Source organism: Paroedura picta, chromosome 3, assembly GCF_049243985.1.
Source record: "Paroedura picta isolate Pp20150507F chromosome 3, Ppicta_v3.0, whole genome shotgun sequence".
Lineage (NCBI taxonomy): Eukaryota > Metazoa > Chordata > Lepidosauria > Squamata > Gekkonidae > Paroedura > Paroedura picta.
Window position 1 is genome coordinate 153,961,389 of NC_135371.1, and position 25,845 is coordinate 153,987,233.

General features: G+C 47.4%; 1 protein-coding gene across 5 annotated transcripts in view; it reads left to right on the forward strand.

Annotated features, from left to right (window-relative positions):
* The first annotated feature begins 385 nt into the window (after positions 1-385).
* RHBDL3 (rhomboid like 3) overlaps positions 386-25,845 on the forward strand; it is a 148,820-nt gene continuing 123,360 nt past the window's right edge. For 2 of the 5 annotated variants that reach the window (XM_077328748.1, XM_077328746.1), the window contains exons 1-3: positions 386-525; positions 3,975-4,121; positions 14,228-14,251. In XM_077328748.1, coding sequence (XP_077184863.1) covers positions 403-525; positions 3,975-4,121; positions 14,228-14,251 — 294 coding nt within the window. In that variant the 5' untranslated portion in view covers positions 386-402. The remainder of the gene's footprint in view (positions 526-3,974; positions 4,122-14,227; positions 14,252-25,845) is intronic. The other 3 variants (XM_077328747.1, XM_077328749.1, XM_077328750.1) reach the window with 3 other exon arrangements.

The window sequence follows — 25,845 nt, forward strand, 5'->3', positions numbered from 1 at the left end:
CCCCCGACGCCCACGCGAAGGAGGCCGGGATGAGCGCCAGGGCCGCGGGGCTGCCGCTCAGCAGCTGTCCCCTCGCTTGGCGCGCCGCGGCTCCCCACGGGACTCAGGCGGCGGCGGCATGACCCCGACGTGCTTCCCCGGAGGCCTGTTCGCGCGGCGGGGCAGAGACTGACTGAGCGGACCCAGCCTTCGCCGAGTGGCCAGCCGCAGCGGCATGCCCGCGGGAGAGCCGCCTCTTGCCCTCGAGGGCTAGGCAGGCCCCTTGCCTCCCTCCCTCCCTCCGCCTGCCGGGGGTCATGACCGAGGCTGCGGGGGGCGGCTGGGAAAGTTTGCCAAACACCCCGGCGGTGGCGCCCTCCTTTGCCGAGGGTCCTTGAGAGGAGGCGGCGGCGGCGGCCAAGCATGGGAGACCGGCTGCCGGAGCCAACTCGCGCACACCCGTCTCCTGCCGTGGCCGCCTCTTCCGAGGCAGAAGCGATCGAGGTGCTGGAAACGGAGGAGGTCTTGCCCATGTCGACGGAGGATGTGAGTTTCCTTTGGCGGCTCTGCTTAGTCCCGGCTCCCACCCCCCTCCCCTTTCCCCGCGGATTTTAATCGCATCTAAGCGGTTTAAAAATAAACTTTCCTCTTCAGCGAGGGTAGGCGGGAGGCGCGGAGGGTCCTCTGTGGGAAGGGGAAGCCCCAAGGAAGAGCGCTTGTGCCTGGAGGGGTCTCCCTCTGCGTGGCGAGCCTGAGAGCTCAAGATGGGTGGCCGGCAGGTAGCCGGGCGGTAGCGGCCGAGGAGAGGGAGAGTCCCGCAGCACCGTAAAGACGAGCAAAACGGGCAGCCAATGAGCTTGCCGGAGTCGCCGATCGCTCCTTCAGATCCTGCGCCTCTTGGCTTGGAGGGCGGCCCCACCGAGTTGGAGTGAGTTTGGCTGCGGATCCGAGAATGCGCAGGCAGGTTTCAAAGGGGCTCACGAGGCGGCGCAATTAGGAGACCGCAAGAAGGACTGCAGCTTTATTGCCCATTTAACCACCGATAACATCACCGTGATCATAAATGACGAGGTTATCAGTGTGCTATTCCAGCCCCTGCAACCCATCTGGATCAGTCTTCCCTGGTTTGGGCAGACTCATTTTTGGCTCCCAAAGCCAAACTGAAGTTTTGTTCCCAACTGAGACAACTCAGCAAGCTTTTTATATATATTAATAAGATGTAAGATCTGTTTTTCCCACAGTTCTGGGGCTTATCCCCTTCAGACCACAAGCCAGCCCACCACTGACTGAGCTGCATTGACACAGGCAGGAAGAGCTTGATGTCCTGGGTGGGAAGCCAAGAAATGGGATGCAAATGGCAGGCAAGGAATCCTAGCATAGCAGGGTTAGTGCTATAGGACGGGCTGGTCCTGCTTATAGCTCCTTGGCTGGTCATGGAGCTCCCTAGGTCAGAGGTAGTCAACCTGTGGTCCTCCGGATGTTCATGGACTACAATTCCCATGAGCCTCTGCCAGCAAACACTGGCAAGGGCTCATGGGAATTGTAGTCCATGAACATCTGGAGGACCACAGGTTGACTACTCCTGCCCTTAGGTGACCTTGGGCTAGTGGCAGTTTCTCAGTATAGCCAACCTCAGAGGGTTGTGGTTTTTTTCAAAGACCCTGGGCTTCTTGGGCAAAGGGTTTGATTGACACGTGGAACAGCCCATGAGATCCACTACTAGAGTGGATGGGGGTGGGGAATGTTTGCTCCCACTTAGCTGCTGCTGCTGCATACATCCTGCTCTTGAAAAACGACTTGCTGCCATCTACTGCAGCAAGATCCCTATTTTGCCACCTGCGATCATGGCCAAGCACTCCCTTCTTTGTGAGGTGGTCTTTGGGTGCTTGGGAGGGATGGGCAAGATGCAACATGACCCGCAGTCACTCGGTCTTCAGTTTGGACAGTGTTCTGCGTTCCTGCGGTTGGCATGCCCCGAATACTGCCTCAGTCAGCACTGCAGGATTCTTTTGTATTCGTATGGCTGGCTTGCGTTCCCCCACATGCTTAACCCTGGGTGATTGTTAAACTGTTGCTGGCTCTGTGGTGATCTCTGCGATAAGAACACAAATGGAAAGGGGATTTCAAAGGCACGTCTGCTTCCCCCCCCCCAGTTTTGTCGGACAGTTTTGCAGCAGAGTCCCCGGGGCTTGTAATCCCATCGCCTGTTTTGGGATGCAACCAGATGTACTTTCCTTTTCAATAAGTGTGTAAACACTGCTTTACAAGTGAGCCTGCAACCTGCTAAGCAGCCTAACTTTTCGGGTAAGCCGTAATCTCCTAAAGTTGCTTAAACGGTGAACCCTATTAGTTATCCCAGCGTAGCGTCTCTTTCTGGAGGAATCCTTCGGCCCCATCCATCTGCTCGGGGGAAGATTTAGGGAAGCTGCGTGTCCTCCTTAACCCGTGGCTGCTGGCGAGATTAATTAATTAATTTATTTATTTATCATACTTATATACCGCCCTCCCCGGAGGCTCAGGCTTTAATAACTAAAGGCCAACAAGTGCTTGGGATGGGAAGATGGCGCGCTTCTGCCAGCTAAGCACTTTTCCAGCAAACAGCCTGCTAGGACTAATTCTCTGGGTTTGCCTCCTGCTAGCTGCTTATGTCATCTGTCCCAAAACTTCACTGAGGCAAATGCAGCCCGGCTATTCAAGGCACTGATACATGAAGTGCTTCAGCACTTTCCTCAAAAACTTGAATTTTTCAGTAACTTAATGGTAAACCTGGAAGGAATAGGAGGCATCTAACGAGCATACGAATCTAGTAATCCTCCCCCCCTCCAGACACATGTTGTTAAGATCCCCCCCATAATCCTCATCCGGAGTCCCTCAATGACAAGGTCAATAACGGCAGACTTCTCTGGAAGAACAGCTTGCCAAATGTTACTAATTGTCTCCTGCAGTGTGCAGTTAGTGTGTGTGTGTGGGTGTGAGGGGGGGGGGAGTTGTAAGGTGCCACCTCAGTTACTGTGGGGTGATTATGAGGCCCAAGGAGCCTGGTGAACACCCCTGCAAACTCTGTGTATAGCCTAAAGTACTCCCAGAATCCTTGGCAATGTATGTGGAGGTTCCACAGCAGAGGATTTGATGCTAGATGGCCTGGGGCCTCTTCACAGAACTACAGTTCCCATGATTCTTTTGTCAGGAGACACACCTGATTCTGTGGGCTGGAAAGTGGCTTAAATGTGAGGCGTCTAGTTGTGCCCTGAGGCATCTTAGTTTGGTCCAGCTCAAATATTAGAGCAGGGGTAGTCAAACTGCGGCCCTCCAGATGTCCATGGACTACAATTCCCAGGAGCCCCCTGCCAGCGAATGCTGGCAGGGGGCTCCTGGGAATTGTAGTCCATGGACATCTGGAGGGCCGCAGTTTGACTACCCCTGTATTAGAGCTTTTGTGGTGGAGAAATGGCACAGAAGCAGTGGTCATGCCCTGACAGTGTTTCCTGGATTTTCTTAAAACCTCTCAAACTCTGAGGGAAAGTCCCCATATCGGCCTCTTAACCCTTCCAAATCTTTTGTGGCCCATGGTGAAGTGATGCCGAATGCCAGGCCCAAGGTGCACTTTGCCATCTGGATGGTGGTAAGTGGAGCTCTTGACTCTCATTCCATTGAGTGCACTTCCTGTCACTAGGTGGATAATTTACATGGGGACAGCCTATGCTGCTTGTTTCCTGTTTTAGCACAAAACCTTTAGCAGTAATATGACCAACAAAACCTAGGGAGTTTTTTCCTCAGAGAATTTTCACATGGGAGAACAGGAATATTGTCCTATGCCTCATACCTTGGCTTTGGGTGCATTGGGGTGCTTGACTGGCTCCTTTTTAAAAATTGCTGATGCGTTCTGTTAGTGATGAAATCAGCGAGTGATAGAGTATCAAAGAATGGGTAGAAAATCTGCCTGTTTTTTTTTGCCTGCTTCCTATCCATGCATCCCATTACTTCCTGCTTTATAGAACCATAGAGTTGGAAGGAACCAAAGTTCATCTGCTCCAATCTGCTGCCCAATGGCAAGGCCGTCAACACACCAAGCCCCCACAGAACAACCTTTGCTGTCCAGAACACAGTGTGACACAAGCAGAGGGCAGAAGCACATCAGAAAGGTATGTGCAGAAACAACTAGCTCTAGGCGGCTCAGGCAAGTAAGTCAAGCTGCATGTTGCAGTAGAAGGTAGCCAGTCCTTTTCTCCCCTTGGTATTTAGTCAATGTGACCTGCGAGGAAGTTCCTCTCAAACTGAGAGCCAGTTTGGTGTAGTGGTTAGGAGTGCGGACTTCTAATCTGGCATGCCAGGTTCGATTCTGCACTCCCCCACAGCCAGCTGGGTGACCTTGGGCTTACCACGGCACTGATAAAACTGTTCTGACCAAGCAGTGATATCAGGGCTCTCTCAGCCTCACCCACCTCACAGGGTGTCTGTTGTGGGGAGAGGAATGGGAAGGCGACTGTAAGCCGCTTTGAGCCTCCTTCGGGTAGGGAAAAGCGGCATATAAGAACCAACTCTTCTTTTTCTTCCTTCCTGTTTCTATATATGACAATTACACATGATTAGTGAAGTGAGCATGTTTACATAGTGAGTGGGAAACGCAACTGTCTGGGAAAGCCTTGCTGGATTAGGCCACCCAGTTTCCAAAAGAGAAAAATTCACAAGGCAGCAGCCTGTCTCGACTGTATTTCTCCACTGGTATTTTGAGGCATACTCCTCCTGCTCCAAGGAGATTAGAAGAACATGTAGAGTTCTCTTGCTGGGGAGGCAGGAGGAAATCTGTGGCAGGATTTTCTCTTGAGGCTGCATCACATGGCAGTGTGAGGTGGTTACCAGTTATGGGGTGGTGTGGATATGGGGAAGTATACTGCCCAAGGTAAGTGTGGCAAGGGTTTCTGAACACCCTTCTGCAGAGAGGGCTCCATGGTAATCTCTGCGGTGGATGGGTGTCAGTGTTGGGCTGTACAATTGTGAGGTTGAAGTGAGATAGTGATTGGGGCCTGGGGCAGATCCATAGAAATGACAATCCAGCGGCAGAACTGTTTGCAAGCTGAGGAGCATGTGTCCCTAAAAAAATGTGCTGTGAGCTTTCTGTGTTTGAAGCCTGCAGGGACTTTAAAAAACAACACACAAACATAAACCTGAATCCTCAGGCCTGTAGGAGTTCTAGACACCGGACTGCCAGCCCACCTGTGGTTTGTCCCTGTCTGAGGAGCTGGGGGGAGGATACTGGCAGAAGGTCAAATAAGCAGAGAGATGAGCTGGCAGGCAGTGAGGGGGAAGCAGGGAAGTGAAGAGTCAGAAATAGCAAGTGAAGATTTGGGAAAAGAAATAAAGTACTGTGGAAGCAAGACCAGAGTCCAGCTATTTCCCATTAGGCCTGACTTAGAGCCAGCTTGGAGTAGTGGTTCAGAGCAGTGACTTCTAATCTGGCAGGCTGGGTCTGATTCCCCACTCCTCCACATGCATCCAGCTGGGAGATCTTGGGCTTGTCACAGCCCTGATAGTGCTGCTCTCACAGAGCAGTTCTGTCAGAGCTCTCTCAGCCTCACCTACCTCACAGGGTGTCAGTGGTGGGAAGTGGAAGGGAAGGCGATTGTAAGCTGCTTTGAGACTCCTTCGGGTAGTGAAAAGCAGGATATAAAAACAAACTCTTCTTCTACCAGGTGAGGAGGAACCTGTAGACTGCTTGGGGTGGGATGGGATCCATTCTGGGAGGGGACCTGGAAGGACAACACTGTCCTCTTCTTGAGGGGTGTCCCTGGAACAGCCTACAGGCACCTGATCTGCATCCTAGCTGTTCCTGCCAGCCTGGTTATTTGTCTGGATTGCAAGTTGTTTGTTTTCTCTTGTGCACTGCACGCCTACACGGAGTACAGGATCTAAGCTTACCAGGAATGCTGTGTCGGGGAAGGAAGACTTATACAAAACCACAAGGGAAAGTATCCGATTCCTCACAGCTCTGACCCATCCTTAATATTATAAATGTAATTGTCTTGCCGGATTACTTTCCCATAGAGAAATAATAAACCTAGCATTATTACCTGGGAAAGCTGGGTTTAACAATACATGCAATTAGAGGAGAGAAGCCACGTTTAATATTACACAAGAGACCGGAACTGCTGTTTCAGAAGCAAACAGGCTTTTAAACTTCCATAATTATAGCTCCCCAAATGTCTAGCCCAACCTTGCCTCTTTTTCTTTTAACTCCTTGTTGGGCCAGTTGTAGTGGGCACGTCTTCCTTCTGCAATAAAGCTATTAAAAGTAAGTGGCTGCCTTTTAAGCTGCTGTAGCCAGTGCAGAATTGGGGTAGTTGCGGCTTGATTCTATAAAGCTCTCAGCAGGTAGAGTTGCCAGCAAGCCAGAAAAGAAATGGCCATGCCTGTTGTTGGGCTTCCGAACTCCAGCTGGATTTGAATCCAGCAGAGGAAGGTTTTGAGGGCATGAAGACAGCAGTATCGTTGGGTAATGTCTGCAGATAAGGCCACCGTTAAATGCACAGCTACACTGACAGCTATTAGACCTAGCTCAGCATCTTCCTTCCCTTTTCACAAGCATTTAATAGGTATGGTCCAGTGACAGTTCAGTAGTTTTAAGGGGCCCTAAAGACCAATTCATATAATAATGGTTTATCATAGACAGGCATCAGGGCTTGTGAAAGAAGAAAAATGAAGAGAGTGTATTTTAACAAACACAGGATTTGCTTTTCTTTTTTTTACTCCTTACTCAGTATTCATAGCTAACCCGTAACTGGAATTATGGAGAAGAGGATTGGGGTTCCAGGCTTGCATCTGGAACATTTAGTTAAACTGGAGTTTTGTTTGTGCTTGGCTGTCGCACTAAAGTGAGTGGCATTTGTTGTGAAAACACTATAGCTGCAGCACAATCTGTGCTTGATTCCTAGGTAGTGCTTCCACTTGTGCTGTTGCATGGACAAGCACAAATTTAGCTCGGCTATAAAGCCAAGGGATTATTTGTGGTATATGAAAAATAAACTTCCACGTGTCCAGTGAGTGATGTTACCGGAATGGCTTCTTAGGATTCTGGCTATAATTTGTACAGCAGTTATGTTTCCTCAGGGATGGCTCCAGAGTCTGTGGAAAGGTGTGTTTTGAAGTTCTGTGTTTCCCAGAAGATGCGGAGCCTTAATTTGGATCCCTCCTGTACTGTTTTCCTGACTTGAAGTTGCTCTGGAGGGGTGCTGTTTGTCCCCTTGGGGGGCTGCACAAGTACCAATGAGATACACATTGCATTTACGCAGCAGTGTATTTCACTCCCACCCAGCCATCCAGGTCAGTCAAATTATACAGGAGGAAGATCTAAATCTTTCTCCACATGCCCTGTTCCCAATCCAGACTAGGCTCATGTACATGTGGGAAGTGCAGAACTTCAGGATATAACATCTCCATCAAAACTGAGGACATCCCTAGGAAAAATGTGTATAGTAAAGTTAGGCAATTGAGTTAGCCTGCTGGTCTCTCCAACACATTGTTGTTTCCTCCAGGTATCCACGGCTGGCCAAGATCTCAGCCAGAGAGAATCCCCCCCCCCTCAGTCCTGCTTCCTGAGCTGCTTATAAATTGGAAGTGTTGGGAAACATGGGACATGCTGCATGCAAAACAGGAGCTTGTTCATATTGCCCCTGTGTAGCTTGCATCGGTTCTGATTCTCAATTGCCAAGACAATATTTTGTGCACATTGCAATAAACATCTTGGATGTCTAGCAAATTCTGCCATGAGTGCAAGGAGGTCAGACAGGGTCGAAATTTGTAAAATAAGAAATATCAAGCCAGGACATTAATAGTAAATTCCGGGGATTTTATTCCATACTCCACTGTGGTGGCTTTGCAGAGGAAGAGGTGGTTGCTTCCTGTCTATACTTTGGCAGATACCAACAGGATACAGATACCAACATGGGATCTATCAAAGAAAGCACGCCCCCCCTCCCCCCAGCTAAACAATGAGATACATAAAATTTCACTCTTGTTGAGTTCAGTAAAGGTGACTTCACAGTAGTGGTCTTTTATGTAGATATTCTTTAATCTTCAGTGTGTTTCACAGCAGAACGAACAAGCCTGTTTCGATTTTTAAAACTTCAGTGTACATTACTAGAATACAAATGTATATGCTCATAAGAAAAGGCATAGAGCCTAACACAATATTTTAAAATATTGTTGCAAATAGAAATCCACGTTAAGGTACAATCATAACAAGAACTAACAAAGGAATGCTAACTTATCAATAAACATACATGAGTTGGAAAGCACACAAATTTAACAATCTGGATGTAAAAACAATTGTTACAGCATGAAACTTATTTTATTCACAGGTTGCAGACCTTGTCTCCCAAAGGTTTAAATTCATTGTGAGATTTGTTGTGTAATTTGGAAATTCTGGATCCACCCGTAAATGAGATATTTCTTTAAAGGGTTTAGGCATTCAGCTCATTTGGGGGAGATATAAACTAGAACATATCATGTGTTAGTTGAACTCTCTGTGCTGGGGGCATAAGAAATTCGATGGAGACTGGGAACTATTAAAAAAGAAGTTTCTGACTCCTGTTATGTCTATTGGTACTGTAGCATTCCTTTATTAGTTCTTGTTATGAATATACCTTAAAGTGGATTTCTTTTTGCAACAAGGTTTTAAAATGTTGTGTTAGGCTCTATGCCTTTTCTTATGAGCATATTTAGTTGTATTATAGAAATTTATTCTGAAGAAGATTTGAAAAATCCAAACAGGCTTGTTCATGCTGCTGTAAAATACATGGATGATTAAGGAATGTATACTACTAAAGACCATTACTTTGAAGTCACTGTCACTGCCATTGAATTCAACAAGAGTGCAAATTTATGTATCTCCTTGTTTAGCTGACAGGATTTTTTGGTGCAATACAGCAAGGGTAGTCAACCTGTGGTCCTCCAGATGTCCATGGACAACAATTCCCATGAGCCCCTGCCAGCATTTGCTGGCAGGGGTTCATGGGAATTGTAGACCATGCACATCTGGAGGACCACAGGTTGAGTACCCCTGTAATACAGTACTTTGGCACCACTACTGTTGGTAAATGGTACTGCACCTGCCAGCTCAGTGTGAACAGGTGGGCCAGTAGGGTTCTGGGAGGCGTATGACTGTGGTCTGGCTCCTTTGTAGGAACTGCTGTCAAGCTGCCTGTCTCTGCTTGCTTGTGGACTGGCTTGACGGCTTGATTGCATGTCTGCTCTCTGGCTCAACCGCTTGCATAACTCTCGATAATTATTTTAAATGTGTTAATTGTGTTTCTGGAGTGCAATCCAGGTGTAGGCCAGTGCTGTAGAGCGAGAAGGCACAGGCATTCTGTGGGAGACAGCGGCATGCCTGTGTCGATGAGAGTGTTCCTGTGATTTCCCCCCCTGTCTCTTTTCTGGATTTTAATTTGAAAACTTAAAAGCAGCATGGCTTGTCAAGGAATGGCTTGTGGGGCAGTAGAAGCAGCCATGGTAAGGAACAAAAATAGCCTTCATTGTTGCAAAGGGAAGACTTTTCAGCCAGAAGTTTAGCAGATAGGGAGGGGGCGTTATCCGGAATGCCACTAAACAAAGCTGGGACTGAATGTTAACTTTAAAGCACTAGACAGTGCTTTCAGTGACAACTGTGAGTTTTTATACAAATGAATATTCATTCCAGCAAGAATGTGGTTGTTTCTGTAGGATTCCAGGGCATTAATTCATAAGCCATATTAAAGTTTCTTTCTGCTGAATTGTGTCTTCTGTGCATAGTGTGGTTTGATGGTGGGATGATGATGACAGAGAGGTTATCTTGAACAGTCAAAAGACTATTCTGTCAAAAATCTGATGCAAGTTTTATTGTTATGACTCTTCTCTTTTCAACCTGGGTTTTTCAATTATCTTTCATCTGACTTCTCCAGCATTCATGGGTTGGAGGCAATTCGCTTTTCTGCTGATGGAGAAGGAAGGAGGAAAATAGTTGTTCTTGGGATCATTTGTTCTGCATGTCCAAAGATTGTAGGGCTTGGGGGCTACAGTGAGGAGGGAAACAGAGCAGCATTGAGCAGAAAAGCTGTCTGGATGGAGCCCCAAGGAGCCCCAGAGAAGGAGCACATTGGAAGATCTACTCCCATGGTAGACTCGTTTTTATTAAAGGAATTACAGGGTGCTGAGTGGTGACTCGATATTTCATCAGTGTTAAAATGCATATCATACATCTTCCATAAGCACAGGACAGCAAAACCAGCTTAATTCAATTGAGGACAAACTTTACAAATTATAAGCAGTCATATTGGACCCCAAAAACCATCTAACAAAATGTTTATATATCCAGGAAAAGAGAGCAATGAGGCAGATTCTACTCCTGCCCTGGCAGACTCTTTCAGAGGAGGGGAGCAGCAGATGAAAATTCCTGTGCCCTTGAGTCTGATGTCTAGATCTAAGTTTTATTGTTGTAAGCCACCTTGGGATGACTCAGTCGAGAGGGGGTGGTGTATAAATTAAATTATAAATAAATAAATAAATGAGGGCACAGCAAACTATTTCTGCTGCATGAAGCAAAGTTGGCACAGGGGCTTATACCAGGAGAGGTTTCTTTATGTATGTAGATATTAGTTCATAAATGTAAGAACTAACAGTCTGAATGTGTTATGTACTCTTGGGCATACATGCGCATCCATTCCTGTATATGTAAATGCCATGCCTGCATACGCCATCTGTGTTTTTGTGGCTAGTGAATCATGTGAACAAGGTGTACAGTATATTTATATATGTGTGTTCAAGGAGTTGCTTAAGCTTGCTTATATGCCCCTCCCTGCATGATGACCAAGAGGTGAATGAGCCCAAAGTGTTTATGTATGGATATTCATTCATTCATTCATTCATTCATTCATTCATTCATTCATTCATTCATTCATTCATTCATTCATTCTATTGGCACAGGGTGGTTTACGTAAATGGTGGAGATATACATCGAATCATAATAATAACAATGACAACCATAACAGTGGGTTTCAAGTTGAACAACAGAGTTATAACAGTTTATATTGCAACAATAATTTCTATATTTTCTAACACAAATCCATAGAGAGGTCAGATTGGGTTCAGATCATGTAGGGGGTGTCTGGGGGACCAGTGAAAGTTATTGAGTCGGTCAGCCTCAACCCAATGCCTGGTGAAGGAGCTCCCTTTTGCAGGCCCTGTGGAATTGTGGGAGTTCAGGAAGGACCCTGATCTCTTCAGGGAGCTTGTTCTACCAGGTAGGGGCCAGGACAGAGAAAGCTCTGGCCCTGGTTGAGGTCCGACACACTTCTTTGATCTACAGTTTATTACATACATAGATAGATAGAAGCAATAGGTAGACAGTGTGGCCTAGTGGACTTGAATATTGGAGAACCGCTTTTTAAGTCGATGAGTTCCCTGAATAAGCCTATGCCAGCTGTGCTGTCTCATCCTTAGTTTCTCATCTGTAAAATGATGTTCCTCAGTGATGTTCCTCACAAAGCTGTTGTGAGGATGGATGAGGACATCATGACTGAAACATCTATAGCAGCTGTCCCCAACCCCAGGCCATGGCTCCTTCTCGTCCTCCTCACCAGCGGTTGCCTTGGGGGCTGCCCTGCCACTCTGCTGCCAGCTCACCTTTGGTGCTCTCTGCCGGCTGCCATGGCTGGGGCTCCCCCTTGGCGTGGCACTGCACAGCTGCTGCTGGCAGCGCCCCCCAGTGGGTGGCAGGAAGTCAGGGGCACTGGTGGGAAAGCAAGCAGGCCTAAGTAAAATTGTCAAATTGTCAAGCGTCTCCGGTGATAAATAGGTTGGGGACCACTGATCTATAGCACTGTCAGGTCAAAAGGCTTGTTCTGTTGTCGTCCCATAATTATTACTTGTAGTCTGTCATGAATGGGGGAGGGGATTGTGGTTTTGTGAAAGCCATAATGTATGGTGCCAGCCACCACCTTTACTGGCAGCTACCAAAGAAAGTAGGTGAGGCCAGGTAGGCTTTTTGCCCAGCAAGTTAGATTGGTCAATGGGCATCTGATTGAGCAGGTTTAAAAAAAAAAACACTCTTTCATAGCAACGACAAATGCCGCCAAAGGATCATTACTGCTTGACCAAAGATAAGATGTGGATGCAAGAAAACATTTTGTGGTTCCACTAGGGCTACCAGGTCTTTCCTGGCAATGGGTGGGGGGTGAGGGGGACTTAACAGGAGCAGCAGTGTCCATGTCACTTGTCTATATGACCAGGAAGTGACACCATCACTTTGGGATGTTGGGGTGACGCTCTGGTATATGGACAAAAACTGTATGGTAAATTTGGCTTCTACCATAGAGTTTTTGCCCAAATACCAGCATGTTGTTCCTGATGTCCTGGCAATGATGACATCACTTCTGGGTCACATGGGCAATGACACTGGGAGGTAGGGCCTGGGAACAGGGAATCTCTGCCTTCCCTGGGAGATCTGACCACCCTAGGCTGCACCTGCATTCGAATCCCAAAGGTGCTGCAGGCTCAAAAAGATTGGGGACTCCAATCATAATGCATGAGTAGCCAACTGGTAGCATGGAAATAGAACTGGCATGGGCAGCAGGGTATGTGGTTAGGGATAGGAGGGCCTGTAGGCCTAGCTATGCTTAGGCCTGTGCTGCTACCTGCTTTGTAGCTCAGCAGGCCAAAGTCAGATCACACCAAAATTCATAGCTCAGCAGTCCAAAGATCATACTAAACCTTATTCTAGTGTATGGGGGTGTGCTTGCTACGTAGGTTTTATGTCATTTATTTCAGTAGGAATCTCATAGTAGAGATTTGACTTACGGCATCCTTGCCTAAAAGGTTGGTTAACACTAGATTTGCCTTCCTGCAGACGGAACTTGGGGGTCTCTTAGAATTATAATTGATCTCCAGGCAACAGAAGTCAGTTCTCCTGGAGAAAATGGGAGCTTTGGAGGGTGAAGTCTATATTATTTATCCTGTTGAGCTCACTCCACAGTCTCTAGGAATTTCCCATGTCAGAGTTGGCAACTGTAGTTAACACTACTGTAAAGGAGTCCTCAAAGAACTGTGATCAAGCAAGCTGCCTACAATATTCCACTTTGCACCCTAGTTTGGTGTAGTGGTTAGGAGTGCGGACTTCTAATCTGGCATGCCAGGTTCGATTCTGCGCTCTGACACATGCAGCCAGCTGGGTGACCTCACCCACCCCACAGGGTGTCTGTTGTGGGGAGAGGAAAGGGAAGGTGACTGTAAACCGCTTTGAGCCTCCTTCGGGTAGGGAAAAGCGGCATATAAGAACCAACTCTTCTTCTTCTTCTTCTTCTTCTTCTATTGGAGGGATTGGGTCTCCTGACGCTTAACATGTTCTTGGTGGTACTTTTGCACAATATCACTTTTTTTTGCACAATATCACTTCCAGCAACAAAATGGAAGTGATATCATTGCATTGGGGTGATGCTCTAGAACAGTGGTTCTCAATGTGGGGGTCACAACCCCTCAATGAGTTGTTCGGCCCTTTCTCAGGGGTCGACAAGACAACTTGGCCACGGTGGTCACGGCAGTGGCTGCGGCAGTGGTTGTGGCAGCACGGCACTGGCCTCCTCCATGCTGCCTCGGAGCTCATGGAAGCTGCGGAGATCGCCGAGGCTGTGCGGAGGAAGCCATTGCAACAGTGAGCACCGCAGCGCACAGGAGTGGCAGTGGCATGTGCATGCCCGCCCATGTGCCCCACCGCCCCTGCTGTAGGGGTCATGGCATTAGGGCAGTTGAGAACTGCTGCTCTAGAATTTACTCAAAACTCTGTGGTTTAGTTCATTGGCATTTGAGCTTTGCTCAACATCAGGTTTTTTAGCCAGATTTTACATCTCATGCTGCCATGCCTCTTCCTGCTCCCTAATTCCTCCCACCCTACAAATTAATAATATTGTGCAAACCACATAATACCCCCCCCCAAAAAAAATCACTTTGAATGTAAGTATGAAGCTGTTGGGGAAGAGAGGAGAGAATGCTGTTTCCGTTTGACTGCTAGAGATGCATCTGAAGGCTTTGTATCTGGGCCGTGACCTGTCCTCTAATCTCAGAACAACCAAAAGTCGGGGTCAAGGTGAAACTGCAGGCCTTCCCTATGCTGTGTTCATTGTTGGTCCTCTTAACGTATACTTTCAGAACATTGCATTTCTTTGCTCTTACACTTATTTTTCCTTTTCCTTCTTCTTTCCTTTATGCATTGCCTTTTACCTCTCAGCACTGGAAAACTCTGTTTGATCAGGTACGTGAACAATTCAGATTCTTTTTGTTGTTGTTCTAATCCCTGTTAATAATGGAGAATCAATGAGTGTTACCCTTTGCAGACCCTCCACATGTCTTGTAACCTGTGTACTGTTAACGTGATAAGCAGTCATGTGAGGCTGTGCTCTAGTATACCTCACCGTTACATGTCTCTGATATCTTTATGCTCCCTCAATTGAATTCTTTCCTCTGCGAGTTACGACCTTTTTCCTTGGTCCATGTGATAAAAAGGAGGGTTTCTTATTCTTGGGTTGCCAATCCAGCTCTTGGGAAATAGGATTAAATTCATTCGCTGGCCCGTTTCTCAGGTAGAATACACTGATAGCAAGTTTTAATGTTTAACGAATTAAATTGCAGTTGTTATTTTTTTTAAAAACCACCAATGATTAAGGAATGAAGAGCTGTCTGTCATATGAATTTTGGGAATTTGCTCCTGCTAATATAGTGTGAAAGGCTTCTTCTGTCTGTTTGCTTTGAAAACTAAGTAGCCCTATTTCTACCACAATCAAATGAGAGATGTGTTAACAGGGATCTATTCTGTATCTTATAGTTTCCTCTTTTTTTTTTTTTTTTGCATTTACAGCTCAAATGGTTTCTTTGCAGCAAACTATTTAACTCTTGGCTCTATTCAGATTGGAATAGATCTTCACCTGTGTATCGTTTGTAGGCATTTTCAGCTTTGGGTCTTTAACGGCAAATGTGGAGAGAAAAAAGTAATATCCAAAATGATGTAATTTCCACCTCTCGTTTTTATGAAAACTCACCAAGAAGAAATGCCAAGAAATATTAACAGGCTTTTCCTAGTGTTTTGTCCTCGAGGCTGATTTCCGATGCCCAATGCTTTCTTAATGCATTGTGCCTGTCTCTAGATGAGCATAAGCGTTCCTTTGGCAGGCAAATTGTCCTGGCCTCATCTGGCCCCAGTGAGAAGCAATGGCTGCAGCTTTGTGAGGCGATGTAATAATTGTGCTCCTGCTTGCGTTTAGGACACAAAACTGCTGTCCAACTGGGCCGCCTGGTCTCTGAGATGAGCGGCTGGTCCCAAAGATGGCTCATTATCATGCCCTAAGTAATCTCGCTGCCAGTGGTGATGAGCATCTCTTTATAACCCAGTAAGCTGTGGTCTATATTTAGCCCATAAATCTGGGGTGAGTAACATCCCTCATTGTTCACAGTCAGCATCTGGGATGGCATCGGAGCATGCAGCTACATTACCATAGCGAGAAGTTGCGGTCTCTGTAATAAAACAGCGGCATGAATTGCTGTAATTTTCAACGTGAGTTTGGGTGTGTGGAGTCATTTTTGCATGTCCTGATGCCCATCTGTCCTTCTGAGTTTCTGTTTCAAATTCTATTTTAGGATCTTCTTCCACGTGTTTTTTAATGATGCAAATCTGCAAGATGTTAATTGCTAGGGTTGCCACCTTTCCAAGTGGGGTCTGTAGGTCTCCCGTAGTAACAGTTAATCTTCAAGTGACAGATATCAGCCCCATAGAGAAAATGGCTGCTTTGGAGGGTGGATTCTGTGCTGTTACACCTTCCCTCCCACCCCAGGTTTCAGCCCCCAAATCTACAACTATTTCCCCAACTTTAACTAGCAATCCTCCTATTATCACATGCACAGTAAATGACAGGAAGGAACAAAACATGTCAGCAAGGAAGATGCGGAGCTGCTTTGGGGTCCTCAGTATGGGTTGGATCCAGCAGGTCTAGCATCACAAGGCCTTTGCCACTAGAGGAAAAGGCCTTCACTAGCAGAATGGATCCAAATCTTTGTCTGTAGGACATAACCCCTAGCTGGGGCTCTGAGCATGCCAGAGCTCACAAGAAATTGCCCAGTGGGAACCCAAAGCTGCTTACAACATCATTTCCCCTTCTGTATTTTATCCTCTAAATCAGGGGTATGCAAACTGCGGCCCTCCAGATGTCCATGGACTACAATTCCCAGAAGCCCCTGCCAGCATTTGCTGGCAGGGGCTTCTGGGAATTGTGGTCCATGGACATCTGGAGGGCCGCAGTTTGACTACCCCTGCTCTAAATGTTCCATTTTCATACTAGGTGTTATGTAGCAGAAAGAGGCTGCAAATATCTACCCCTTTCTAGAATCCAAGCTGGGATTCTGATGGCGGAAAACTTGAAGTGGAAGAGCAAGTAGTTTCAAACTTTTATTCCTTCCTCTCACCTCTTCAGATGGTCACCCATGGGCTAGAATTCCCATGAGCCCCTGCCAGCAAATGCTGGCAGGGGCTCATGGGAATTGTAGTCTGTGGACATCTGGGGGGGCCACAGTTTGACCACCCCTGCTCTAGAGATAGGCCTGTGCTGCTGCCTGTTCCCTAACTCAGTAGGCCAAAGTCAAATCATACCAGAGCTTATTCTAATGTATGATGGCGTACATACTACATAGGCTTTATGGCGTACATTTCAGTATATTTAAGTCCATCGCTGGTTCTGGGGATTCAGTGAATGGGAAGGGATATTTTCTGCAGTTTAGCTGTTAATTTCATGCAGCATTCTGTATAACGTCTTGAGCCAGCAAATGAGTTTTGGGAATGAATGGACAGCAGCTTTAGTTGTGTGTTTCCCTCCCTCCCTTTACTGAAGACTGCTAACTATTCTCACATGCCAAGGGTTCCTTACTCCCAGGAATAGCATTAGGGGACTTTTGGAGACCGTAGCAGGAGATGTCCTGGAAATGTATCTTGGGATCCAACCCATAGTCTAGAAGGGAATTGAAACCTCAAAATAATGATCTCCTGAGTTGAGCACTGGTGGCGAAAATAGGTCTCCGTGGTATTGTTATCAAAGAAGATATAATCATAAAAATCTGTCTCCAGATCTTTAGGCAATTGGTGAAGCATTTGTAGCCAATGAGAAAGGGTAGTAGATTTTCCTTCTTAAATCTAGATAGAAAACCTGATTTGGTATGTGTATAGAAATGCTATTTGCTATGGCAAGGAATCTATCTGGAGCGGTTTGGGGTCAGTTTTAGCACATCTTTATATTTGTATTCATGAGCCTCTTGTGGCGCAGAGTGGTTAGGCAGCCGTCTGAAAGCTCTGCCCATGAGGCTGGGAGTTCAATCCCAGCAGCCGGCTCAAGGTTGACTCAGCCTTCCATTCTTCCAAGGTCGGTTAAATGAGTACCCAGCTTGCTGGGGGGTAAACAGTAATGACTGGGGAAGGCACTGGCAAACCACCCCGTATTGAGTCTGCCATGAAAACGCTGGAGGGCATCACCCCAAGGGTCAGACATGACCCGGTGCTTGCACAGGGGATACCTTTACCTTTACCTTATATTTGTATTCCACTCTTCCCACAGAATACTTTGCTTTTTTGAGAAAAACATGCAGTTCTTCTTTTTAATGCCTATTTTCCTTTTGATTCCCCCCCAGTAACCAATGGTTACAAAGTATTGCTGTAAACAAGTACTGCGTAAAGAACAACAAGTACTTAAATACAATATATTCTTAAATAAAACTGTTCAGTTTTGGGCACCACAGTTGAAGAGGGACATAGATGAACTGGAGCATGTCCAAAGGAGGGCAACAAAGATGGTGAGGGGTTTGAAGACCAAGACGTATGAGGAAAGGTTTGGGGAGCATTGTCTGTTTAGCCTGGAGAGGAGACGGCAGAGAGGGAATCTGACAACCATCTTCAAATATTTAAAAGGCTGCCATATAGAGGATGGAGCAGAGTTGTTCTCTCTTGCCCTGGAGGGACGGACCAGAACCAGTGGGATGAAATTCATTCCAAAGAAATTCCGTCTCAACATCTGGAAGAAGTTCCTGACAGTTAGAGCGGTTTCTCAGTGGAACAGGTTTCCTCGGGAGTTGGTGGGTTCTCAATCTTTGGAGATTTTTAAACAGAGGCTAGATAGCCAAATGATGGAGAGGTTGATTCTGTGAAGGCTCAAGGGGGTGGCAGGCTAGATTGGATGAGCGATAGGGTTGTGAGTTTCCTGCATAGTGCAGGGGATTGGACTAGATGACCCAGGAGGTCCCTTCCAACTCTATGATTCTAGGATCATTGTGCAAAGAAAACTATAAATATTTGTCCTGACACAGGGATCCCTGCTGAGTATGGGAACTGCAGGGCCTACTGAACTTGCCTTGTGAAGCCATTGTGCATGTGCAAAGTGATGTCTATGCAAAGTTGCTCCCTCTAGTGAAATGAATGGAGACCGTTACCAGGACAGAAGATCCATGTGAATGTAGAGTTCTGGCGAGGGAATTCGTTAAGGCTGATTTTTAAGTTTGATCGGTTTTGAGCTAATATCTGAGTATTTGTTCATGCAACAATTTGGCATTTGATGCTATGCTGGCTTCCTGACTGTAGTGTGGATTAGGGATGGACATGAACCAGTTCATGATCTTAAATCAGTCATGAATTTGGCTGGCTTGTGCCTCCCCAAACCTCCATTTGGAAGAGATGCCTTCCCCCAAGCATTTCCCACACCTTTTGTCAGATTATGTTTGGGCCATTTAAACCCTCTGTTTTGTTCCCCCTTCCAAACAGAGGGAAGCAGTTGTGATCAGAGTTTAAAAATGAATTTTGACACTCCGTTTTGCTTCTCCCTGCTTCTAAACTGGCCGGTTTGTTTTGGGGTTTTTGGGTCATTTGGGTTCGATTCAGGAGCACCCCAAACCCTGAAGCGAACCAAAATTTTCTAGTTTATGCCCATCCCTAGCGTAGAGTCTACCTTATATATGAGCACTAGATAGGCTAGCCAATTTTCTAACTAACTCCACCTATACTGTATGAGATGATTGTAAATGCCCTTCTGTGGCCTTTCTAGCCTGCCCTTTGTCCTTCTTTCATTCCTGGTGATGATACAAGAGATTGACAGCTACGCTTTCCAAGATTTCTTGCAGCTCAGAAATGCTTCCTGTTACATGAATGTATGAAGTTGCCATATACTGAGTCAGACCATTAGTTTATAATGATATCCATTATGACTCACAGAAGCTCTTCAAGGCCTTGGAGAGGTGACTTTCCTGTCTGACACATTATCAGTTGGAAATGCCAGTAGGGTTGTCAATGAGGCTTGGCAACCAGCAGCGAGACTTAGTGGAGTGGAGCCTTTTGCCCAAATGCCGGAGCACCCCCTGGCAAAGTGGTGATGTCACTTCCAGGTGCATGGATGTGAAGTCAGGATGTTGCTGGCATCCCCTCTCTTTCCCTGTCATTCACTGAAGACTTTGTGGCAGCATCTGCTCCAGTTTCCCCCCCCCCCCGTTCTTTGTATTTTCCAACTGGATGATCATTATTGATGTAGCAACCCCCCCCCCTCAGCAGCTGAATAGTGGTGGGGAAGTACTCGCAAGGGGGTGGGGATCCCCTGGCCCCAGGCAGAGCAGTGTCAGCCCTAAACTCCAGGGACTGAGCTTGTGACCTCACACAACTAAAGCATGTACCCTATCGTTGAGCAGTTACTCTTCTGCATGGATATTCGTGCAACATTTGAAAAACACTTTCACAGTCGTCATTAGAATTTCAAAATGCATTTATGCATATACATATGGTACCTGTAAATATGGTCTCGAACATAAAATTTTCACTCTACCTCTGCCATCTCTCAAGAGAGTTTTACTTACCTACTTATTTATTATCACATTTATATCCCGCCACTCCCACTGACGTGGTTCGTGGCGGGTAACAATAAACAACCCACAATAAAATCTTACTAAAACAATGATAAAATCTGTCTAGCCCAGCCCCAGCAACAACCCCCCCTTTCCCTCCTATACCACAGACCCTAACATACAGTGCCTCGGGGGAAATTTCCAGAGGTGCGATAACCTGGCTAGCCAATGGGGGGCCCAGATCTAACCGTCCTGCCCTGGTAGAAGAGCTCCATCTTGCAGGACCTGTTCCATCAGGGCCCTCAGCTGTCTTGGGAGCTCATTCCACCAGGTCGGGGCTAGGACCAAAAAGGCCCTGGCCCAGGTTGAGGCCTTGGGCTGGGGACCGCCAACAAGTTCATACCTGCAGAACGTATTGTCCTCCAGGGAGGGGGGCATAAGGAGATAGGCAGTCCCACAGGTATGAGAGCCCAGACCACGGATGGCCTTAAAGGTAAAAACCACAACCTTAATCCTGATCCAAGCCACAACCTGATCCAAGCCACTGGCTGGATGCGAGTCCTCCAAGATGTTCTTGTGAAGACCTTAGCAGCCACATTTTGCACCAGCTGTAATTTCCAGGTCAGGGACAAGGACAGGCCAGCATGGAGCGAGTTACAGAAGTCCAGCCTGGAGGTGACCGTTGCATGGATCACTGTAGCTAAGCAGTCTAATGACAGGTAGGGCACTAATAGCTTCGCTTCACATAGATGGAAGAATGCTGAGTGTGCTACTCCTGTGACCTGGGCCTCCCTAGAAAGAGAGGCATCCAGAATCATTCCCAAATTCCTGGCTGAGGGTGAGATGTTAAGTTGCAGCCCAGCCAAGGTGTGAAGGCGCAATTCCTGATCTGCCACCTTCCTGCCCAGCCACAGGGCCTCCTTCTTGGAGGGGTTGAGTTTCAGGTGACTCTGCTCTAACCATCCAGCTACGGCTTCCAAACATCTGGCAAATATATTGGGGGGGGAGTTCAGGTGGCCGTCGGTTAGGAGATAGAGCTGAGTGTCATCCGCATATTGGTGACATCCCAGCCCATAGCTCCGGACCAGCTGGGCCTGAGGGTACATAAAGACGTTAAACAGTGTGGGGGACAGTACTGCAGTGGCTCTCCACAAGGGAGTTGATAGGGACGCGACAGCTCTTCCCCCACAGCCACACTCTGCGTCTGGTTCCGAAGAAAGGAGCACAGTCACTGTAAGGCTGTTCCCCGAATCCTGGCTCCAACGAGACAGCTGGCTAACAACTTGTGATCGACCACGTCAATCGCAGTGTGCTTGAGCCATGCTCAGCGCTTCACATCATTTTGTCTGACTGATGCAACAGCGTTCCCTCCCCCTGCCCCCAGTTTCACATCTTTTGTTTTTGGAGATCCTGTACGCTTTACAGAAAGGTGTCAGGGCTGAAGAGTAGTTTTGCCTTGGGCAACTGAGGGATGCGTGTGCAAGTCAGCTTTCCTTTCCGCTAAAAATGCCCCATGCCTATTTCCCTTGGACCAGTTTTTAGTTTGTTGTTTAACTGAGGCCACTCTGAACAGGCTTGCAAAGAGGGGCTGGCCTGCTTACCTTTGACGTGAACAAAGCACTTGCAGGAGAGCATATCAGGACAGTATTTGTGAAGTGGAAGAACAACTTGGTTTTCAGGTTGTCAAAAGTGCTACACATAACATAGGCAAGTGCGAGTGATACACGTGGAGGCTCTTGGTGTCACCTGAGCCTAAATTATCACACTCGTGGAGGGGGGCAAGGGAAGGTGCAAAGAAATCCAAGACTCCCAAATAAGCTATAACAAAAAGGTGGCAAAGACATGCAGGTGCTGGCTTAGTAGTACTGAGCTTCTTGCTGGGAGGCCTGGTCCCAGCAGACAAACAACAGTCAGAGCTGGTTTTCTGTGGTGTGTATCTGTATGTGAGAGAGAGAGACAGTGTCACTCTTCTGCATGGTGAGACTTGTGACTGCCAACTCAGATCAACCTCCTATAGTGGGATCCATTAGGTCCCCAACTTTTTATCACCGGGGACCAGTCAACGCTTGACAATTTTACCGAGGCCCGGGGGGGGGTAGTCTTTTGCCAAGGGACGTTGCCACCGCTGCCTGAGCCCCTGCTCCACTTGCTTTCCCACCGGCGTCCCTGAATTCCCGCCGCCTACTGGGTGGTGCTGTGCAGTGCCATGCTGAGGGGGAGCCCCAGCCACCGGAGAGCACCAAAGGTGAGCCGGTGGCAGAGTGGCAGGGAAGCCCCCGAGGCAGCAGCCGGGGAGCAGGATGAGGAGGAACCACGGCCCGGTACTGACTGATCCACAGACTGGTCCCCGGACCGGGAGTTGGGGACCACTGCAATAGGAGACAAGCTTTTAAAAAAGTAACTTTGCTTTTATGTGGCTGAAATTAAAGGTCTTTCTTTTTTAATGTACCCGTGAAGCAAAGCTTCTTTCCCTTTCCACCGTTCTCTGTTTCCTGTCCATTGGGCTTAGTTTTGTCCCGCTGACAGTATTGGTGGGAAAGAAACATACCGACGCAGAAAAGCAGGATTGGGTGGCTATGAAATCCTGCAAAAGTAAATGGCAGAAGTGACCAGGAGAAGTCTGACTAGCTTTAAACTATTTCACTTAATAAGCGAGTTGGCTCCATTTCAAGCCCTTGAATGCTGGGATGTTAATTCTAATCCTGCCTGTCTACACTGAAGTGCAGTTTCATTGCCAGGAAGGCCCTCCAGGAAGGCCAGGCGAAGCAATTGCGACTCTGTGGCCGCAAAGTTGTTCCCTCATTTTGCTTTAATTACGGTCTAGTATTGCCGGCTGCTTTATTTAACATCCTGCTTTGCGGCCTCTGCCAAACCCTTTCCAGCGGCTGGCTGTGTAATACAACCACCAAAATACAATTTTTGCAACAAAGCATTCCCTTGTAAAAAGCTGGGTCTTGCCAGTAGATTTTTGCATCAACACCCCCCCCCCCCAGATGCTGGGTCTCTATTATTTCTTTGCTTGTCTATTGAGCAAGTCCCTCATTGAAGGGTTTCTAAAAAGGTTCTTCCCCCTCCCATTCTTTTTACTGAAATGAGAAAAGGGCGCATAAAGTGGTGGGGCATGAGGGCTTGAGAGCTGGGACATTTGTTTGATGCTGTGTGGTGGTGTGCGGGGGGGGGGGGGGCAGGGCAGCTTGCATCTGTCCCGGATCTTAATCCCATTTACAGTTCTCAGTGTGGCCTGTCAGGGAGTCTGGAAGCAGAGAAGCGGGAGACGAAGCTGTCTAGGGACTGGGAACGGGCAAGGGGGGGGGGGGTTCGAAACACCTGCTCTGGTACCTTTGGGAAGGTCGGGGCGCCAGCTGGCCCGGAGACGGGGCAAGCGTCATCTGCTGGTGTTTAGAGGCGTTCCGTCTGTGGAACACACGATTAAGGAGTAGGGGTCGGGCCTGTTGTATAAGCAGAGAAGGCCCAGGGATTGTTACTTTTCTCAAGTGGGGTTTGGAGACACACTGAGGCCTTGTCTGAGACCACAATGACTCCCTTTCTGCTTCCTTCCCAACCTGCCGCCGACCTCTGTCTCACAGCTTTAACCCTCTGACTTTTGCAGTGTGAGTGTCGTGCTGTAAAGAAAGCCTCTTTATGTAAGACATCTCACATTAGATTTGTTATGGAAAGAAGGCCTTGAAATATAGGGATGAAGGGTATAGCTTAAGGGTTCCCAAAGTGGGTGGTACGCCCCCTTGGGGGCAGGGGAAGGATCCAGGGGAGCGGTGGGGGATTTTTGGGGGAGCAGAGGGGCAGCCGTCTGACTCTTCCTGCTGCGGCTGGGTTTTCCTAGGGAGAGACATTCCAGGATGGCTTGCCACTGCCTGCCTCTGGCAAACCTCGATTTCCTTGGTGGTCTCCCATCCCAGTGCTGACTTGGACCAAACCAGCAGCTTCAAAAAATAGGTTGGATGGGATCATATTCCTGCTGAGCTCCTTCCTCTCCTCAGATTCTGTCCTTCACAGGCTCCACCTCAGATCTTCAGGAATTTCTCAAGCCAAGTTTGGCAACCCTTCCCTAGAAGTCTCCATTTTTGCAAGGCTGGAAAAGCCTTCTCTTGTTTGCTCCTAGATGTTCCATTGCTTGCTCCCCCTCTCTCTCCTGTTTTTCTTTTTCTCCAATGAAGACCAGAAATGGCTTTTACAAATGACCTTAGAAATAACTCATATATTTCTTCCAGATTAAAATATGGCTGCTGCATAAACATCCAAAAACAAATGTGGGCAACATAGTGTGTTTTGAATTTGCAGTAGATCTTATACCAGGATAAAAGTGTGTGTTTGTATGTGTGTGTGCCGGTGGCAGGGGGGCACTAGGTGTGTAGCCTGGGAGCCAAGGGGGTGGCAGCCCAAAAAAGTTAGGGAACCCCTGGAGCTGAAAGGAGATCTTCAACTGGGCAGAGGGAGACTGGTAGGTGTCACTGTTCCCCATCAGTATGATTAACATCTCCATTTCAGTTTCTGGCAGTGGAGTTCTGCAGTTTAAAGCTCTGACCCAGAGGCAAGTGGTGGGCATTATAAAGTGGTCTCACACCCCTTACACCAGTGCCCCCTTCCCTGGCTCCTACTTTGCAGTGCAGAATTAGATGCTTTCAGCTGGAAATGACCTAGGTGCTGTGCTTTTTATAGGCACATCCCCATGTGATCCTCCAGATGTTCATGGACTACAATTTCCAGGAGCCCCTGCCAGAAAACGCTGGCAGAGGCTCATGGGAATTGTAGTCCATGAACATCTGGAGGACCACAGGTTGACTGCCCTAAGGTGCCCCTGCCCTAAGCTGCCTTGAGCTTGGCTGCTGTTGGTACAGGGTACAGAGGCGAGATCTCCCTGCCCCCCCTCCAGCTCTGTATCCTATGAATACTGCTTCTGCCTGTGTGAGCCCTGACTATTTATGAAGGTTATAAACAACGGAGGCTTATCTGAATAGCCCCAGATGACACCCAACATACGTAGCTAGATTCATGTTTGGATAGCAGTTTTTTTTTTTACTGCTCCGCAGCTGCTGCTGTTGCAGCTCCAGAATTGTGGAACACCTTCCCTCCTTACCTTTTTGAAGGAGGTTCAAGACAATCCTTCCTACTTGCTTTTGGCAAAGAGACCTATTAAATTATTTTAGAATGTTGTGTATTGCACTTGTGCTATGATAACCGTTTTAAGGGGTTTTGTTTTGTCCTGATTTTACTGCTTTGCAACTTCTATTATTGAAGTGCATTATTAAAAAAATCATTTACAGAATTGTTAATGCACCTCTGGATGTAAATCTGCATCTGCTCTGGCTCCGTGTAAGGGGTCTCCCTTCCTGGGTGCAGTGCTGTCTTTGTAACTGAAAGAAGTCTCCTTCAGGTGCTGTATACAGGGGTAGTCAACCTGTGGCCCTCCAGGTGTCCATGGACTACAATTCCCATGAGCCCCTGCCAGAAAACGCTGGCAGGGGCTCATGGGGATTGTAGTCCATGGACATCTGGAGGACCACAGGTTGACTACTTCTGTCGTATTGCTTCTGCTGCGTAAAGAACACAGGGTTGTGATGCTCCTCCCCATCTTGACCTGCTAAATTGACTTAGGTCTGCTATGACAATTTTTTTTAAGATTAGAATTTTCACCCTCATTCCCTAAGGGGACTTTATAAAAACCACCCTGCTGTGTGGGATACCTTTCAGCTGCCCCCACTCCCTGGCTCAGTTCTTCAATACAAATGGAGCGTGCAAGATAGTCAGGTTTAAATCTTTCTGTCTGCTGCACCTCCAGGTCCGTAAAAGGTTTCGGGGACTTTTCTGCTCCCATCCGAAATGTTTGTGCTTGTTCTCCTTCCAGTCTTCTCTGAAGTGCATCGGATAAATGCTATACAGAAGGGCCTGCGGAGAAGACTGAATGTCACTAGATACGATAGAAATCAGTTTGTACTTGTCAACAGACGAGAAGTATTACCTGATTTCCTAATG